The 21,546-nt window shown below is 35.6% G+C and overlaps 1 protein-coding gene across 2 annotated transcripts in view; it reads right to left on the bottom strand.

The window, feature by feature from the left end:
• LOC129268655 (soluble guanylate cyclase gcy-31-like) overlaps positions 1–21,341 on the bottom strand; it is a 32,179-nt gene extending 10,838 nt beyond the window's left edge. For both annotated transcript variants that reach the window (XM_064104955.1, XM_064104956.1), the window contains exons 1-3: positions 21,244–21,341; positions 12,159–12,384; positions 5,949–6,068 (exon numbers count right to left, since the gene is read on the bottom strand). In XM_064104955.1, the coding sequence (XP_063961025.1) occupies positions 5,949–6,068; positions 12,159–12,384; positions 21,244–21,279 (382 nt within the window). In that variant the 5' untranslated portion in view covers positions 21,280–21,341. The remainder of the gene's footprint in view (positions 1–5,948; positions 6,069–12,158; positions 12,385–21,243) is intronic.
• Positions 21,342–21,546: the final 205 nt, after the last annotated feature.

Below are 21,546 nucleotides of genomic sequence, written 5' to 3'. Positions count from 1 at the left end.
GAAAAGAAGTTATAGCAAATCATCATCAAGATTCTCTGGACAGAAATACAAGATAAATAGTATATACTCTGTCGCAAAACTGCACATTCTCTACAATTTTCCTTACTGTCTTTCGCCTTGGGTAGTTGATTTTTTTCTTCATTCGTCATTTACTCTGATCCACCATGGCTCAGTTCGGCAATGTTCAACGGTATTACTGACGTAAGTTTAGACTTAGCACACTTCATGCCACGCACAACAAGTTTACGGCTAGACGTTCCCATCCACAGAGAAATATGCCATTTCATTTACAGAAAAAGAGTGGGACAATCAAATGATCAATGTAACAAATACAACCGTACATCGTACAAAAGAGCAATACGGTAGTTGGGTATACGTCTTTTACTTGACATCATCGGTCAGGTCATCCGGGAAGCTTTGTTGGAGTGACATCCAGTGAACCGTCCTCACGATGTGTAATGGATATGACCAAGTGGTCAACACTGACTACCATCTTTAGATACCGGCATTGATCATGGAAATTCAGAGGGTGTGGTTAGTACTGACAGCATGTGCACGAGCCATAAAGTCACAGTGACAAATGTGACGGGATATCACCTAGTGGTCAACGATGCCTACCATCTTTAGGTACCGGCATTGTCCATCGAAATACAGAGGGTGTGGTAAGTGCTGACATGTGCAAAAGCAAGAAAGTCACAGTTGCGACAGCATTAGCGCATCTCTCCTCCTTACGTAAATCCCATATTTCCTTTCTTACGGTCAGGCAGATGAGATGCATCTCCAAGGACGACCACACAATGCCTGATTGTGTGTCCGCACACTGGAACACCCCTCACCTTAAGAGCTATTTCATATTACCTCATGCTGATTAAGGTATGCATACATCCGTTGTGACAAATTAAAACCCTTGGTAAGGAGAATACCATCTTGTCTGGTCCGATTCGAAAGAGGAAAAATCAACTCATGTGCGTCAGCAAAACATGACGTAATACATGACTTTATGGAGGAACGAAAATTACTCCAATTAAGGCTCTCCTCGGAAAAAAAATACATTATCTTCCCTTAGAGAGCAAAAGCACGAACAGGAAACTAGGAACGTAGCCTGAGGGAACTATGGATCATGAACAATATTTAATTCCATTAGGAACAGTGAACAACCAATAGCTTTAAAGTTGTGCTCATTGTTTGGAATTATAAGAATATTACTCACATGAAAAAAAAAGACACTAGATTTAGATACAACTGTTTCACTTGTCTATCAAAGATACATATCAAAGTTGAAATGTATGATTTCTTTTTATTTATTCATTTATTATTATTACTATTATCATTATTATTTTTTTAGGGGGGAGGGGGTAAATAGCTTAGTTTGAAAGGTATATGATCTACTTTATTGATTCGATAAATTATTATTCATTTTGCAAATTTAGTTCGTGAAATCTGAAGTTTCCAACGTATCTTTATAGATTTAATGCATCCCATATCATTTAATTCTTATTCTAATTCCGCACAAAATTCATGGCAGGCATACTTTGCTTGGTAAATTCATACCAGGGTAATAACGCAGATGCATGAAAACATTATGTAACTTCGTCCTGTCTTTTCTCTGTATACAAAATAAAAACACATCTTCGGATATTCGGATTAAATTTTAGGATATTGATTAAATGAAGAGTTAGTAAGCCATAAAACATCACTGCACTCTCAATACGATATAGAATCAATAGAATTGTTAGATAACCAAAGGTACATTACTTGTTTTTACCTGGAAAAGAAGGGGGTGATTCTTCAATAAGGATATAATAACAGGGTATACGTAGTAATGAAAACTTGGATTCATTTCCCGAAACACAGCACTCTGGCAAGATCAAACATTTAAAGAAACAATGCACTGCACAACCGATGGCCCTCTATCGTCTATGCAATGTAGGATGTGCACGAATCGGGATCCATAATGCAACCACGATGACGTAATTGATCAAATAATTTCTACACACACGCAGATACCAACCACCAAGTTTTAAAGGCTTTGCAGACAGAACAAATCACCGGAAACCACGAGAGAGGAGAAGAATAAATCAGCCAGGATTTGAAAAGAAACTGAAATCTTCGGTGATCTATCTCACCCTGCCGCGTTCCTTGTCTTTTCAACTTGGTCAAACCGTGTAAACTGATCGAAGACAGTGAAACAGTGGAACGTTGAGTCAAATCTGTAAGAGGAAGATACTAATGATATTTCATCAACTTCAAAGCAAAATTCGAATCCTTTAGATATCCATTCAATACGATCTTCGGCAATCTTTATAAAGATATATAACAATGCTTTTATTAGAAGATATAACAAGTGTATACAAGAGATCCATTGTGATTTAAGGCGTTGTCTGTTACATAATCATCCATTTGTTTTGCAAGTGCAGTTCTTTAAATTAAATGCATAAATATTCTTCAATGACAATACTTCCGTACAATTTAAGCACAACATTTTACATCATTAGGATGAAATTAGAAATAAAATCCACAATATTCATTCAGAGTCATAATTTTATGTGTGATATTTTCAAACATGATTTTTTAATTGCAAGAATAGAGTACCGAAGTTTAATACAACTAGCTTTCCTAAACGCTTCAAAAGTCATAGACAGCTTTCAAGACTATGGGCATGTTAACCATTTAATAGTCTGAAAATGTTATGTCAAACATCAGTACTCTATCATTGCAGATTATTGAATCTAAATGAGAAGTGGTGAAACTTGATGCAGAAGGTAATATTTGGACAGTTTCAGAAAATTGCAACCACTCCGTGGGATATGATATGATCACATCAACTGTTTATTTTTGATTAAACAGACCTGCCAATGAAACGAAAAAAAATTGTTTTATTAACCAACATTTTAGCAGGTTCGTTATCAACCACGATACGTTGGTAAAAAAACACGAGAGGGTGGGTATACAAAACACGATGGTCTGACTGAAAGCAAAATGTATCAGTCACTGATGTTGTTACTATGGTTACCGAACACCGAATATTATCGATACTTGATGAAGATGAAATAATATATTTAGAAATGTTTCCCTCTGCACCAAGTATCACCAACCCAAAAACATCTATGAATAATCCTATAGAGTGCATCTTAAACTAAGATAAGTGCAAATAGATTATCATTTTACATTATAGCAAAGATGTTTCTACAGAGCGTGTTAGGTGCAGCTGCGCATAACTAATGATTTGAAAAATTGTGACCCTCTTGCAAAAGCTAAGAAGAGGTAATGGAAAAGATGTGTCAAACATACACCCATCTATGATAATGTTTCGATTATATATAAATGAATGATGAAAAAGAAGCGCTGAGAAAATGATTTACTTTCTGTGATCATGAATAACATGCAAAAGATGAAAATGAGTATATTGGATGATTATATTTTATGTAAATTAGAAATATAAACGTAGGCACAACGAAATAAAGGAAACATACCAACAACACAAATGAATAAACATATAAAATAAAAAAAACATATAAGGTAAAAAAGGAATTGACAACAATGAAATAATATCCAACAAAATATTAATACCGCATCAAAATGAATAAATATGAAATATGGTGATTAAATACAACTCGGGATGTCGCACGGATCAAACACTGATTTAGATTTTAAAGTAATCTCCAAGATATTTGTACAAAAGTACAATACCCCGATAGAATTTCAATACAACGTCTTGTAAAAAAAAATAGTCTCACTACATTTTCTGATAGAATAGTCAATCAGAATCCTATTGTCTACACCAAAATATCAGATTCTACTCACAACTTCAGACTTATCTATTTCCTATTTGAATTAAAGGGGTATTCCGGTCTGAAAATATGTATATCTAAATAAATAAATTAAAATTCATAAAGCAAAGTGCTGAAAATTTTATCAAAATTGGATAACAAAGAACGAGGTTATTGGATTTTAAGTTTAGCAATATTTTGTGAAAATAGCTATATACACGTCATCATGAATATTCATTAGGTGGGCTGCTGATGTCACATCCCTACTTTCCTTTTCCTTATGTTATTATATGAAATAATAATTGTTTCATTTTTTCATACAGGTTGGAATAATGTGTCTCCGTTATAATGAAATATGTTGCAGCAATGAATATCTAATGCACTAAATCAGTTGTCAATCTATTTGTTTTCAGTTCTTGGTAGTACAAATTTGAATACACCTAATTTCATAAACTACAAAAGAACAAGTGGGGATATGACATTATAATTTCCTCATTGAATATTCATGAAGACACGCCGAGAACTGCTTCTCTGGAATAATGCAAATAACTTTGTTATTCCTTGTCCGATTATGATCAAATTTTCATTTATTTTTTGTGTGTGTGATTTTTCTTTATCTGTTTATATCATATTATTTTCAGCCCGGAGCATCCCTTTAAGTTCCCTATTTCCATCGAAACTGTAACTAAATATTACACAAAATGATATACAATCAATCGACATGAAAATAGAATTGTGAAATAATGTAAAATCCTAGATGAAATTGTATCATATTGAACGCAGACGAATGTTTTAATAATTCAATCCGCTAATTTGTATGTAAGAACATTTTCATTGCCTGTATGGGGTCACTTTATTGTATTGCTTTCGATAATCCCGACTTCGAAATGTATAAACATATTATACAATCAAGGGTAAAATATATAGATCATTGCCCCAATAATCAAACAACCTAAATGTAATCGAAGACAACCGATCTGGATATACATTAAACTCATATGTCCTTTCGTGGTTTGTAGTTTTAGGATTATGTAATTCTATACAGTTACTACAATTGTAAACGCTTCGAAAAACGCAATATAACTAATTATGATAACAATTAAATTGATATTTATGATAATGATAATTAAATAGAAAAAAAATATTATAAAGAATAATAATAATAATAATGATAAGTGTAAATGTAAAAATGTGTTTCGCGTCAAGAATGGTATGAAAGTTACAATGCTTATTTTATAATTTCATATTTCATTGGCTTCACTTTGCATGGAAACTGTCCCATTTAATTGATAAGGTCAATGTAAAAGTAAAAATACATACTTCCACCAGATGAGTAGAAAGCTAGTAATGAAATTGTTCATATTTGGATAAATATGTGCACTCAAACGTGTGATAAAATTTGCTTTTAAAAATGTGCAGGAGTGACAGTTTCTAAAAACGAGCAAACTACAAAATCAAAATATTTCATGCAAAAGAAAATAAAAGTGTTGTTTTTGTTACAGGCTTAATGCAACTCCAAGCTCATAATTACTGCTATTTTATTTTTATTTTCTAAGAGTATTCTCATCTCGCTTTATCTCTATATATATTTTTTACTAATACTTTGTCGGTTAAGTAAAACATAACCAAGAAGATGTTATACTCTAACATGTTACGAAGAGAACAGACTGCCTGTGATTGCCTCTCTTCAAATAATTTCATAACATGCCAAACAACCACAATAAGTTGCTAATGACTACCATAGGCGGCGGAAGCGGGGGGACATGTCCCCCCCTAAATTTGAGGTGGGGGGGGGGACGATCCCCCCCTAAAATGTTAGTTGATAACTTTTTTTTTTTTTTTTTGCTTGTCAAATTTTTTTGTTGGTCCCCCCTAAAATTTTGGTTGATAAACTTTTTTTTTGTTTTGCTTTTCTAAATTTTTTGCTGGTCCCTCCTTATTTTTTGGGCTTCCGCCGCCATTGATGACTACATCCAGTAATGATAATTTACTAAAGACAACCCTTACTACGCTCAAAACCTACTTGATTAATTTGCTTTAAACTTTGTAATAAAAAAAAAGCGAAAGAAACTGAAAAAGCGTCAGCCAGTGAATCAGATAATCGCAGCCAGTAGTGGAATCCGTGCGGTGGTAGCTATATCAGAAAAACAAGAATAGTAGAGGGTATAGTATGTATACCTGAGTACTTTAATGTCGATTTATTGATTTGCATACGGGTGTCACCGGGCGGTTTTATCAACCAGGGGTGTGCTGGTACCAAGCTTTTCTTCACTTCCTTTTGTCTTTGGCGGTGAGCTTCTAATTAGAGTAAAGTTTACAGATCGAAAATATTTTTTCTTTAGTATATCCGCCATGATCACTGATTTTTCCTTTCTTTCCAACTAAATTGTTCAATAAAAGTGCATGGAAAAAAGACACAGGCACAAATATTCCATGGTGCACGTTGATTTGGATAGAACTACAGCCTATTGCAAAATGTGTTATGTCAACCTTTTTACTACGGTGAATACGTCTCCCCTTGGCCTTGTTTTGCATAAAGGTATATCCTTTGGAACCGATACCTGAAGATACACATATCACAATGTTAATTTGATTTTAATTGTCTTATACTATTTAAACTACACAGACTACTCATTTCTCATCAAAATTGGATTTAACGCCTTTTGACAATTCTAATAGTGCTATGCTTAACGTTTTACCATTCTGCAACCCGGCCGTTGACCCTAAATCGTAACATGGATTTACCCCAGTAAAACGGTGCACATTACACATCTCTTTAAGTTGAATGAAATGGGTGTAACGTAACATTCTGTGAAATAAAAGCTTAATAAGGGTGGGTAAAATTCATACGAAATGTAACATGCACAGGAATCAATTCATGTTTATTGCCAGGAAGTCTTAAATTGGCCCTTAAAATACCACATCACAACTATGGGAACAGGGCCCCGTTTTACAAAGAGTTGTGATTGATCCAATCAATCGTAACTCTATGGAAATCCATCATATTTTTTTCGACAGGATATTTGCAAAATGTCCTTTGAAAACAAAAAGAAGCATACTGAATTGTCAAGAAAACAGTTAATGTATGAATATACATCACAAAAAGAAATATTTTGAACAAACATGCATAATAGATGTTGCCGTTGCTGGCCGTCCATAGTTGCGATTGATCGGATCATTCAAAACTCTTTGTAAGGCGGGGCCCAGGTCCATCGTATCTGTCACGACAACCCATCCACTGCTAGCACTTGATATTAATTTTATTTAGCTAAAACATATTTCCTTTTTTGTTAAATTTGAAAAAAGTGCGACATCCCATCATGCCCATGGTATATAAAACAAAAAAATACATCATTTTTTTTCACACATTGGGGTTAAGGACAATGGAGGAAATTAAAACAAAATAATCAGTTACTATACATAAACACACGAATATGATGTCGTATGCCATCCTACGTGCCGAAATGTTGACCTAATATTTCTGGTTAATTCTGTAGGCTTATTGCTGCGTTTACCAGAGAAATATTATATACGTTTTCAATAGCCCAGGGTAAATGACTGAAAAATAGCTTCGACGAGTACAACATTTTAGGGAATCATGTGATAGTGCTTTATGCAACTCTGTTTTATTGTTGATGTTTTTTTATTGAATATATCGTATATCGACCTTGCTTTAAGGACATTTTCAATCATTTGCAACATTCCAATTGTGAAGAAATCGCTGCATGGTTAACAGTAATATTGATGATAATAATAATCATAATAAAACCGTAATAACATTAATATAAATCACAATAAATGAAATAATATCAATAACAATAATAGTACTACTACAAATAATAAATTAATATATATATGACGATGACGGTGACAAGAATAAAAATGATGATAAAAACACCACCATAATCATAATGATAACATAATCAATTATACATATTTTTTTTCTATTTACCCTTAGAATGATAAACATTTAAAGTGATATTTGAATATTGAAAATCATTTTAACAATTTTTAAAATAATGGACTGATTGATGTATGTTATCTTGGCGAATGTTTATATTGAAGGTATTGTTTAACTTTGTGAGCAGCCGATTAAAAAAATTCTCAAACCAGGATGAAACATGTGTACAAGTGCATGTATTAGAACTAATAAACCCTGAAAACAACCATTATTGAGAATGAAGAGCTAAAACTAATAGGCAAACCCCATTTTGTAAATAGGCGTCTTATAGACGCCTAAATAGTACACATAAGTGTATGGGATGAAATTTAGATGGTGTTTTCGGTCACTTTATATTTCAATTTTTGAAGCACTAAATAATTATTTTCGAACGCAATTTTTTCTGGGCTTCATTTTTGTAACATATCACAGACACAGGTGACAAGTGTGACATTCTAGCTAAGATTTTTTTAAAGTCAAACCAATGTTAACCAATCACTTTAAGATAAAGGTGATCAAAGATTTGTCCTAATTTCGGACGTTTGGCTGGTATCAGTTAATATCAATAGCATGTACTAGCCCAGGATACAATCACATAAACGAATCCAACTCCACAACGATCATAGTTATTACGATATTTCGAATAATATATGGGTCGTATTGAAGTCGGTTTAATTATGAGTATGTAGGACATGCGGAGGATCCAAGAACAGGCTAATGTATAGTCAAATGCTCGCAAAGTGACGACGGAAGCCTCCGAAGATTTTTTTTTACCGAAAATTGAAAAACCAGAACATAAATATTGGCGTAAATTCCGCGCAAACTGAATATTTAATCAACAACAATAATACTCCGACTAATTAATCATCTTTTTATCTGAAAAAAAAAACAAACATCATATATATATATATATATATATGTATATAAATTGTGGTTTTTCGTCTGTTCTGAATACTTTAGTTCTGTTCTTGTATCGTAATGCAACAATCCCACCGATGTAAGTAACTCACGGCTATAACCAAGACTATAACGTTCCCGATTAAACAAAATTGAGAGACGGTTTCGTTGGCGTGACTACACCTTTGCATCGTAACAGAAAACATCCTAGTTACTCATCTGCTGCAGAAAAAAAAATGTTTGGCGTGATTTTCGTAAGAAAATTTTCTCTAGATCAATGGCTCAAACAATTATGATCAAATGATGACGACACTACTTTCTCAATGTAAAGGAACGAATTTGCTCAGTGCTCGTCCGACCCGCTGCAGGAGCTATGTATCCGGTGAGATGGCGCAACCAGGTCGCGCAGCGCAGATCCGCCAATACTTTGCACAATCGGACGTTTTTCAAACCCTCGTACCGCGGCGAGACCGATCGATTTTCTTGACATCTCCCCTCTTCAGACTGGGCATGCGCATAGATAAAATATTTTGACGCACGACTGTCCCAGTGTCTGTTGTAAAATGAACAACGCCATCAAATATATCAGCTGCGTGAATTATTAGTGTAATCCATGTCCACATTCCTTGGGACGATCACATTATCTGGACATTTCGAGGCCGTAAAATTTGTTACGCTGGATAAAACTACACATGTAATGGTTACTCTTTTCCACTAAAAAAACATCGTGAACTCGCACTTTATTAAGCATCCTTTCACTCCTGTACACAAAGAGAGTAGTTCATAGACAATCCTTTCATCGATGAACGATCTGCATTGTCTTTGAAACTTTTTTATGAACAAAAATGAACCTGGAACAAAACTAATTGAAGGGCATATTTGGGACTCGGGGGTGGGGTTCTGTACAATGACATTTTGTTTTAGCATGTCATGAGATGGATTGAAAATACGTGAGAGAGATCAAGAAAATTGAGAAAATTCAGATCGAGAGACAGAGAGAGAGAGAGAGAGAGAGAGAGAGGGAGGGGGGGGGGGTGATAAAAAAAGCCTAGCCAGAGGAAGGTCACGAACACAGAGAAAGAGAAAATGGGTGTCGAAGATTGGACATTTATTGACTTTGTGGGGCTGGGTGGGGGCTTTTTTATTTGCAGTATATAATTGGTCTGGGTTGTGCCACAAAATGAAATAGCACGGGTGATGGTGGGGGAGGGGAGGGGGCTGCAACAATGCTAAGGAGTATTTAGCGTGAAGGGAGGTGGCTGTACTCGAGTATACATTATAATATTAATACACAATCTTGTTGCTCCACGATCATTGACGATGTTAAACTATTCTAAATGAATGGTCAATTAATTTACATAATTATGAGTGTTAGTTTTGATAGGCAAAAGGGTGGGATGGTTTTCTACAAGATGAATGTTAGTAAACATTTAATGAAATGTAAAAATGGGGGCAAAATGACATTTTGTCATAAAAAGCACATTTTTAAGGCTTATCGATTTGAGACCGTGAACACGAAGATGCCACGAAATAAAAATGTTTTCTTTTTTCTTAAGAATTTAGATTTAAAGAACACAAATTGATGTGAAGAAGAACAACACTTGGGGGTGCAGTAATAATTCTTTAAGACATGCCTGGTATATACGGTGTTTGGAGATAGTGATAAAGGCCGTTTGTGGTGGTGTTAAAATTCGGTTCCTCTGCGAAGTATTTGTGATGGAATGAGAGAAAAAAAATATAACAAAAAGAACAAGGATGATGAGAAAAACTGTGTTAGTCTATAACGTTAGAAAGTGACGAAAACCAGTGAAATAATAAACAATAATTGAAGAGCTACTGACATCAGAATGTTAGTATTACACATAATCTAGTTAGTCCTGGTACATAATGGGTGTTGAATGTTGTTGGGAATGTGTAAAATCTAAACAGATAAAGGACTATTGTAGTACTACTTAAGAGCCATGAAATCATTGCGGGCATGGCGTACTGAGGAGGGAGGGGGATGTTATAAGAAGTACACATTGATTGTTTTAAAAAAGCTACGTTAGTATGACAATTAAGCATATTTAGGGGAAAATGACTTTTTGCACGTATTGGTTGCTTTGTGGGTATGGTTAAATAGAAAGGGATAATTATTTATTAACATTTTATGCAAGGGTTCCTATTATTAACCCATGTGAGTGAAATATTTTGTATAAGATATATAAACATGATTCAATAAACAATTGAATGTAGTAGGGTAATACTAATAGTACACCGTATATTTCTAAAACATAATAATACATCGTGTTTGTGAAATAATACATTATGTATGTACTGATATTGTTATATCCACACTGTAGTTACAATATTCAAATCAGAAATAAGACAAACGTGTGAAATTATGAATATGACTGAAGCCTTATTAAACAAATGTAACACACAACAGCCAAGGTGATAACAAAACAATAATAGCAACGGTAATTCCTAACAAAATGATAATGTACACCCCCTTGTATTACACTAACGCCATTCATTTCATTGAGCAAACAAGTTTATGAAACATCAAACTAAATGAATCGTTTGTCTCAGTCATATCGACAATGAAATGGAGGATGTGCCTACATACTTTTAAACAATGAATCTATATCGTGATTCGTGATCACTAAAATGTAATGGTGACAGCCCATGTGAGTAAAAAAAAAATCAACATTGTGTCCCAACATGCTCTCTGTTCATATCAAACAGCATTTGTAGGCTTTCTTGTAAAAGACGAAACATACAAATATTGATAAAAATATAATGGACATAAATAAGTGTAGATACTATATAAAAAGTGAATTAGTAATACCATCTATAATATTTTTGAGAATTCATGTGGGTGTCATGGTAGATAACGTTTATATCATATGGACTTGTTTTAGTGCATAGTGTTTGATTTACAATCTAAACAGAAGAAGATCAAAATGTGGCCAACAAACGAAAATTATAACTTCTTTAAGGCGTATATGTGTACAAAAAATGCTGAATCAATTAGTATTGAGCAAGGGGGGAAGCGGTTTGATAGGATTTATCTTTGAACTATAATATTTGAAGTCGATATAATGATTGGAAAATAGTATACGGCTTTTTCAGCGCATGGATTGGATTTTCTGCATTATGATGGAATGACTGTAGTCGTGGATCTCATAATATCATGACATTATGCTGCCGAGCGATATGTTATTGATTTGAAATGAATTGTTTAATGATTACTCCCATATATTTTTTAACCAACCTACAAGCTGGTTAAAATATGAATCTATCAGCTGTTTGTTAAAACAAAATTGTATCCAAGTTTCTTTTTCGAAATCTACAATCACACAGTTGGAAGTTTCATATTCTAACCAACTTATATAGATTGGTTAAACAAATTCGGAGGGTGTATAGGGGAGATGTTGCAATTTAGCAATTATGAGCAAATTATCTATTAAAGTATTCATCTTTGTTATGCTTGTATCGTCTGTTAGTAAAGCCATTAACGAAAATAATCAATCAAAAGAGGAAACAATTTTTTGTTAGTTTATAATTACCTCCCTCGCTGCTGTCGCCATCATCTTCAATTATCCCACTTCGCAGCGAGTGCTGTGTACCCTCTTTGTCGGGAGGGGGCGCTCTATCAACTGGACAAGAAAGGGTCTCGTCCTCGCTCGAGCTTTGGCGAGATTGGTACGCAAGAGGACATCCCATGGTCACCGAATCCCGGGCGATCAGGCTGGTGGAGCCCAGCTCGAATACACAATTTTCATGGTGGGTTATCTGGAGGAGATGCCATGGAATTAGAGAGAGGGGAAGAGAGAGGAGAGGGAAAGAGGAAGAGAGAGAGAGAGAGAGAGAGAGAGATAACAAAGGGAGAGAGGGATAGAGATAAAGATATGAGACAACGGTTGGATGGGAGGGTGAGGAGCAAATGGGAGAGAATAATATATTTTTAAATCCAATGATTCATTCAGATTCAGATTTATATATATATATATATATACATACATACACACATACATATTTTTTATCATTGATGTTTTTTTTTAAGACGGCCCTCATAAACTGCTAGTACCATATGCTGACATTGAGCGCACCGAGTTAAAAGTCTTTGACAATATTCACAAACATTTTCAAAAAATGGCACACAAATATCACAACATAAAACTACTATAACTGAAGAATGAAAATGTTAATCAGATGACGAAATTGGTTTACTTAACCACTGTCATTTCGTTTTGTTCCCAAAGCATTTGATGTACTAAATAAAAAAAGTAACACCCACACACGGGGGGGGGGGGGGACGGGGGTGGTACAAAATATTTGACCTAAATTAGGGGTGAAATACTAAAATTGAAAAGAAAGCACCCAACAACAAAAAAAAAAAAAAAAAAAAGGTAACAACAAATATATAATACCGATGCTAAATTTGTTTACTCTTTTGATTCAGCACAATCAGACAAATGTATAATATACCAGGGGCCGAAGAGTTGCAACTGTTGTAACTGTGCCATTACGGCCACTACCATGGAAACCTTGATTTTGATTGGCTGCTGAGCCCTGTTGCCATGGTAGTTGCCATAATGGCAAAGTTACAACAGTTGTAACTCTTTATGAAACAGGCCCCAGGACGAACTATAAACATTGTGAGCGGGATCAAACAAGTCTAAAATGCTTATATTTGGGGGATACGGGGATCAAATTTCCAGGCACCATTTGTCATACATGTCATAAGGAGATCTTCACAACCTTCGTCACCCATCCTTTTCAATCACAATGCACCCCAGCCTGCATAAACATAAAGGTGCCAAACACCTCGACCCATCGCATTTTCGGAAATACCCCCAGTGCATAAATTTGAGCCGTCCGTCATAATCTTTCCATTTCAATTTATAGCAAAACAACGGGGATTCCTGCCAGGGCATACGTGCAAAAGAAGGCGTAAAATTGATCCGTCGCTTCAGATGAGTTCAGATGGGTTCATCATAGTCTATATTTCTATCTGAAAATTAAACACACGCTTTGCTAAATGGTATCTTCGTGGCTCCATTGGCGCAATTTGAAGGAGGAATATGAGGAATGGGGTTAAGGGGACAGCAGTCCTACCCCCTCGTCAACGAAGAAGGCATCAATCCAAGTTTATTATTATTTTTATTATTATCATTATTATCATTATTATCATCATTATTATTATTATTATTTATTTTTTTATTATTTTTTTTGGGGGGGGTAAAAAAAGTCAGCAGTTTTTCGTAATTGTTTTCGCCCCGAAACACGAGGGCAAGTCAGGGTTCGAATTAAAGTGGAGATTCTAGGCAGGGGCAGCAAAATTTATTTTAAGTTGTGGTTTGGGGCGAGGCTGACCATGTAAAATAATAATAAAAAACAACACCCAATCAAGTGTCTTCTTAAAATACATATCTGCACGCGTTTATTGAAAAAAGTAAGGGCTGAAACACCCAGCCCCCTTCGATTCATGGTCCTTGCAAGAGCATTTTGAAACTTTCGTCTTTTCCCCCTTTCTCATTGTTCACATGGTGCAGTGGACCGGCTCGCCCATTCCGAATCAGATCACGCAATGCCACCAACTGTCTCAATCACTCTGTGATAAATATGACCCTTTCCTAATTCCAAACAAAAAAATGAACTTCACATCTAGATAAACATTATCTCCAAAACCCCGACTCATGCCACAGTTACACCCGCGAAACCGATTCCAGACCGACCAAGCTAATACGTTATTTCCCATGGCATATCATTGGTCGGTTTGGATTCGGGTTCGGTTACAGTCACACCAATGAAACCGACTCCAGACCTATCAAAGCTATTACGTTATTTCAAATATCACATCATCGGTCGGTTTGGAGTCGGTCTCGGTTACAGTCACACCAACGAAACCGACTCCAGACCCATCAAAGCTTTTACGTCATTACCAATGACATATACCATCGGTCGGTTTGGAGTCGGTCTCGGTTACAGTCACACCAACGAAACCGACTCCAGACCCATCAAAGCTATTACGTTATTACCAATGACATACCATCGGTCGGTTAGGAGTCGGTCTCGGTTACAGTCACACCAACGAAACCGACCCCAGACCGATCAAAGCTATTACGTTATTACCAATGACATACCATCGGTCGGTTTGGAGTCGGTCTCGGTTACAGTCACACCAACGAAACCGACTCCAGACCCATCAAAGCTATTACGTCATTACCAATGACATATACCATCGGTCGGTTTGGAGTCGGTCTCGGTTACAGTCACACCAACGAAACCGACTCCAGACCCATCAAAGCTATTACGTTATTACCAATGACATACCATCGGTCGGTTAGGAGTCGGTCTCGGTTACAGTCACACCAACGAAACCGACCCCAGACCGATCAAAGCTATTACGTTATTACCAATGACATACCATCGGTCGGTTTGGAGTAAGTTTTGTTGGTGTGACTGCGCATGACTAATGATAGAATGCCAGAGGTGAAATGGAAAAAATAACACACGTGTCAAACAAACGGTTTAAAATACCCCCAAAAGAAGTGTTCTGGGAATATGGATTTCCCCGCCTGAAGAGGGCGCGTTCCACGCTTCTCATTTCTTCTGGATCATGTGGATACCACGATAGACTGATATACTCAGTCAGACTGCAGGTCCCAAGAAAGTGGCTTCTTTCATCCAAGTGATATTCATGACTTGAGATGTTTTGCATATTTAATGAGCTTGATGCGGACCAAAACACCTCTTTTCATTCGGTCATTGCTGCTCTTATTGTGCATCGAATTTCATGAATTTGGTACCATTGTAAAGAAGAAGAATCATTCTTTCAGGTCATGTGTTTGGATTTATTCAAAGATTTTGTAATATAGGTTAAAATTTTGATCGAAAATATGCTACAAAAGAAATATTTTCACCCGACAAAAGCTGCTATTTTCACACTTTATTTTTGTTTGAGCCCAAATGATTTTTATATCATGATAAAGCTGAATATGTATGCTTTGAAATGATATAGGTTTCAAAATAAGAATTGGTTTAATCGGGTCAAGATCACACTTTTCATTTGCCAAGTACATGAAGCAGTTTGAAAACAAGAATACTGCACTCTGATTGGTCAAAGAGACCACACAATGGCAAATTCCAACGGTCCCAGTGCCTGGGTTAGTGGGAAGGTCACACTTCCCATGTGGTAATCTCCTCAAATACCCCGCGCCTGTTGTTCTGTGAACCTTATCCAGCCAATCAGAACTCTGGATTTCATGCAAGTACAAAATTTCAGAAATCTCGTCTTGTACCTTGTTGGGAAAAGTGTGATCTTGACCCGATTAAAAGGTGCCGCATATCAAGAGTGGTATTGTGAGAAAGTACAGAAATTCAGCTTTATGGTGATATAGATATCATTGAGGCTCAAAATAAAAAGTTTTGCACAATTTGCAAAAGAAAACAGAGGAAGAAAATTCAGTTTTGAGGCACATTTTCAGGCCAGAAATTTACTTATTGAACAAAATATTGTATACAAAATAAATGACCAATATGAAAGAGTAACTTTTACTCTATCTGATGGTGCAATAATATTTCATTTAACTTGAGGTTAAAACAGGTAAATTCTTAGAGAAAGAAAATCTCACGAATCACGAGATTTTGCAAGGAGGAGGATTCAGTCACGAGATGATTTGGATGAATCTGGCCATTTTGCTCATTAGCATAGGGACCTGCGGTCTGACTGTACTGGGAAATAATCGCTCAGTTTTTTCTTCATAAAATAATTCATAGAACGAAGTATTCTAATTTTCATGACACTAATCGAATTCGATTACTTGGTAACAGACGTTACACCTAATGTATATCAATAAAATTGTGAGTCTTAGGATGAAACAAAAATTCTGCATCAGAGAGAAAATTATATAGTTTAAAAAAAACATGCCACAATTTCTTTCAAAGGGTATTTGATAGCTCTACAAAGCCATACAAAATAAAGAACATCATTTTCAACTACGATGAAATAAAAAATGTCTAAGCGAAACAAATGTCGGATAAAGAAAAAGGAATGGTAAAGTCTCTCAAAAAGTCCTTTTTATAGGGCAATTCACATGAATATATGTCATTACAAGATGGTCGATTTTCTTTAGTGGCGCTCAAAGAAATATGGAAAAATAAAACTGTTCACATTTAGAAGGGGTTGGCAAGAAATGCATTGGTCATTGTTGTATGATGCTATAACGAAAAATAAATTAATTCGTTGGAAGAATATTATGGGAAAACAAGACGACCTAACAAAATGCATTACATGTAATATTTTTCATGAGCGCATGAGCGCCATCCACGATAAACACAACTCAAACACTTGGAGGAAAATAAAATACAAACATAAAAGTAGGTCATTCTATGTTGTTTTTTTGCAACGCTGAATAAGAAGATTGACACCCAATACTTCATAGGATTACTCCTTCTGCTTCGGGGAGACTCAGTTTGCATTATCGCATTTCAATCACTGCACTCAATTCTCTCTCTCCTCTTTTATTACTTCCAGGCTCCGTAACACAAATCTTAGCGATGAAAATCAAGTATGAAAGAACACTTGTGATTGGTTCCTTGTCAGTATTTTGAACCAAATGCGCATGTCAGTGCATTTAGCGAATGATCGCTAATCTTTGTGTTACGGAGTCTTGGTTCTAAACTTTATGTACTCTAGATTCCGAGTTTGAGGTTGCGATGAATTGGAAGAAAAGGAAAAATCGTCCCGACGTGCACACAATGGCATATACACTCATCACCTATCTCTACCCAAAACACACACACGCACACTCGCACACACATTTACTTTGGATATTGACATGATTGGGAACATAATTTCAGACTTATAACAAGGGTGCCAGTGACAACCGGTCAACCGATGATCAATGTTACTTGACACCAAAGCGAGGATGTCCTCGCTTCGCGTGTTGTTATCATTCTTAATGTGAAATACGTGTGTGTAAGTCCTCGGTTGCCGGTGTGGGTATGGTGAGGTTAATCCACATGCAATTATCTCCTTTTCCCCACTTTTACACACCTACCAACCAACCAACCAACATTATCTATAACTCCACTATTTAGTAAATTCTAGAAATATGTTGACCATTCTAGAGATATGAACTAAAAATTACCACTCTCCATGATTTTACAGAAGTGTTTTCTGAGGGTATGCAATACTGAGAGGAATCTATTTGCATGTCGTAGAAGCGGATAATAATGAAAACAAATCCAATCCTCCTACATATACCTAAGGTGGTGCTCAAATTAGCACTACTAAAACAAAAGGAAAGCTAATTATGAAAACTATCGATGAGGAGCAGAAATGGGAAAAGGACGTAAGGAAGAAAGCATTTTTGTCGCTTCGTCACCATGGAAAACTGACGCATACAGACGAATGTAGCTATCTTTATGGGATGTGTTTTCCCCTGTTGAATTTCTTTTGTATCGTAACGACAACGTAATTAATCTGCGTCGCTACCTAAAAAGGTTAATTGTCTAATGGAAGCTCCTTTCGGTTATCTTCATTTATATTCCTCTCTTACAGCAGGTTTCCAATATTCCTGGTTTTTTGTTTATATTAAATGGGACGAGGAAATTTCAAAAGAATGGTATGTGCACCGTATCGAGCCAATATATCACGGATGACAACTTAATCTCCCCATCTTCACTTCCAATATTGAATAACAAGCTCTAACGGGAGATGATTGCATTAGACAAAATATGGGATCATTCGGATTAACTAGATTGAAATTATGAAACCCGGCATTTGTGATGAGTATGAGGCCTACATTCCGTGAGAAGATTTTTGAAGCGTCGTCATTTTTTCCAGCTGTATGGACAAAAATGATAAAATGTTAAAACTGAGGCACAGAGGCGAGGAAGAAATAGATAGAAAAAAGGGCGAGGACAACCCAAGAACAATGAATTGATAGGGAACTTATAAGTACATCCAGCTGTTGTCTGCACAGAGACAGACAAAGACGGTGAGATGGGATTCAAAAGAAAAGGAAAATATATATAACAAAAGGGGAGATAAAGGTGTCAGCCTTATACCGATAAAATTATGTGTTAATGTCTAAACTTTGGGTTACTTTCTATTACGGCATACGCAACACTCGTAATCCCTTGTCCAGATACGTCTCAAGACGTTCTGGGCGATACATTTTTGCTATAAATTTAAATTTCACATACCTCCACATAACCATGACATTGATAACCTTTATTTTTTAGGAGTGCTTTAGTAAACCAGTTATTTCTTTGGTACATGAATAAGGGATTCTTTATGGTCAAATTTTAGGAGGTGGAGGCTTTCTCGCATGTTAATGCTAATAAAAATCCTGACCATCTGAAACCAAACCGAAGTCATGGTAGCTGATTTTTTTTTAAACTACCTAAAAGGTCCTATCCCTTCCTCACATTCACGGGGTTTAAAGAATACCCTACCCTTATTAACAAGCATCCAATAGCATGAAAAGTGACTTCTCTATGTCTGCATTATCAATAATCATAACTTACATTTTCAACTTCAAAATATGTCTGATCCACGTTACTACTTGAAGGAATACAACGTGAAGTGAAACACATATCTCGACCTTTATTCAAGATACCCTTAAGGGCAGGTGGCCGCCCCTACAACATAAATGGCGCAAAGAAATATAAACACAATAGGTGATATTTTGTGATTCTTTAGTGTGTTATGACAGATCCAGAAACCCAATTTAATCACAGAAGCGTTAAGTATGAGTCAACTGAGGTTCAAAATCGTTTATGTTCATATTCATTGTTTGGGATTGAAGACGGATTATTTGTGTCTTCATGAAATATGCTCGTCAGTCATTTTCTCAAACATCACACTTATTAGATGGGATATATTCTTTCCCCATGCAATTAAACAAAAAAATCAAATGAAGGATTTGGAAATTAATTTTTAAAGGACTGACGGATAGAATTTACACTTTCTCTTGAGTGACTTTGATTAAGTATGACCTCTTAATTACTACCTGATAGCTATGGACAAACAGGAAATGGGCTTAACAGCGGAGAACGGGGGGGGGGGGGGCGTTATGCGTTACCATATTTTCATTTGAAAGGGTGAACTTAATTGATAATGAGCATATTTATCATATAAATATAAATTTAATAAAGGCTAGACATCCCTGCTTGATTAATACAAGCACGGAATTCTATCATCGCCTCATTATTACTTGTGTTACAAAACACAGATGTCTCAACAGGACAGGACAGGACTCATTTTACGATGAAATCCAAATTTTTCATCGACATTCCCAGAGGGGCACCCAAATTGATACACGTACCGGAGTATCGTAAATCACTGCGTTTAAAAAGAGAAGAAAATGCGCATTTCGACACTATTTACATTTGGGAGTAGATTTATTTTCTCGTTATAAGGAGGTGTTGAGATATTTCCGTGACCGGCCTATATGAAATTGGATAATATTCGAAAAAACAACAAGCGACGATGGAGCAGCAATTATTATACAGCCGCGTGTGAGAAAGGCCTATAATTCTTTCCTCTTAACCATCGGTGAAAAGCATATACGGTTGCATAAGTTGTAACAACTTGAAAAAAAAAAAGACAAACCACCACTTACAATGGGGGAAAAACTGCATTCTGCTTATAAACGTATATGACTGTTACTAACGGAATACAACTCAACTATTTTTTCCCTATTTAAAAGCCAACGAATTGCCTGCAATGGCAAGGCAGTGCGGCTTTAAAAACATTAAACAAGATATAAAAAAGAATGAAAAGATAACAAAACCACAGAACGTCTTCCTCCAAAACCCAGAAATCAATAATTTTATACAAGCTACGTTTTATTGTATCTCTCACAATGCACATCCCTACAACATCCACCCACCCATCCACAGGGCAGAAATCCATGCTCACAAAACGCCTGCCAAACGGGTAAAGAACATAAATGGACGCACTACCACCCGAAGAAAAAAAAATCATAATTATAACTTATTGATTGGTATCATAATGGACCTACAAAATAGTAAAAGGTAAAAGTTATTCCCGAAGCAGTGAGAAAAAATGCAAATAACCTAGCTGTCCATTAAAGGGGAAGTTCACCCTTATGAAAACTTTGTTGTAAAAATAGCAGAAAAATATTGAGGAAAATCCATCAACGATTAAGAAAGTTATTATAATGTCATTTTTTTTTAATTTGTGACGTCATAAATGAGCAGCTGTCCCATGTGTTTTTTAATATAATGCATACATTTCATGTTTTAATGGTTTATGATGACTTTTTTTATTCTACTTTTTTAAACGGGCGTGAAATCGTTTGTGTATAGATATACTGAAGGTACAATAAAAACAATTTTCAATTTTCTGAGCAAATGACATTTCTTTGATTTTTTACCATACGATAGGTACAAAAAAGCTACACGTATATGACGTCACAAATCAAATAATTGAAATTCTTATAAATTTGTTATTCATTGATGGATTTTCCTCAAATTTTCGCCAATATATTTTTTCTGCTATTTTAAGAATAAATTTTTGTCAGGATGATTTTCACCTTTAAACATAATTGATAGGCCTATAACTGAATATCAATGAACCTAACTGTGAGAACTTAAATTGATTCAACTACTTACCGATTCCCATGTTAAAGGCAAATTTGGTCTCTTCATCTCAAAGGCGTCGCTGAGTATTTGACCCTCAAGGCCAGGCAGTACCGCCTTGAGACCACGCCCTGTATGACGAAGAAGAAAAGATGGAGATATATATAACATAAGAATGTAGATAGAAATATGGAATTTTGACTAGAGGAAACCTCTTAAATAGCCCTATGCCATTGCAATTATTTTGTTTAATAATCCACGGATTTATCTGACATGCCGTAATTATCAATTAATATGTCGTATTAATTCTTTTTTTCTAATATAATTCTGAAAGTG

This window comes from Lytechinus pictus, chromosome 9, assembly GCF_037042905.1.
Source record: "Lytechinus pictus isolate F3 Inbred chromosome 9, Lp3.0, whole genome shotgun sequence".
In the NCBI taxonomy this organism is placed as follows: Eukaryota; Metazoa; Echinodermata; class Echinoidea; order Temnopleuroida; family Toxopneustidae; genus Lytechinus; species Lytechinus pictus.
This window is presented reverse-complemented; position numbering and strand designations above follow the sequence as displayed.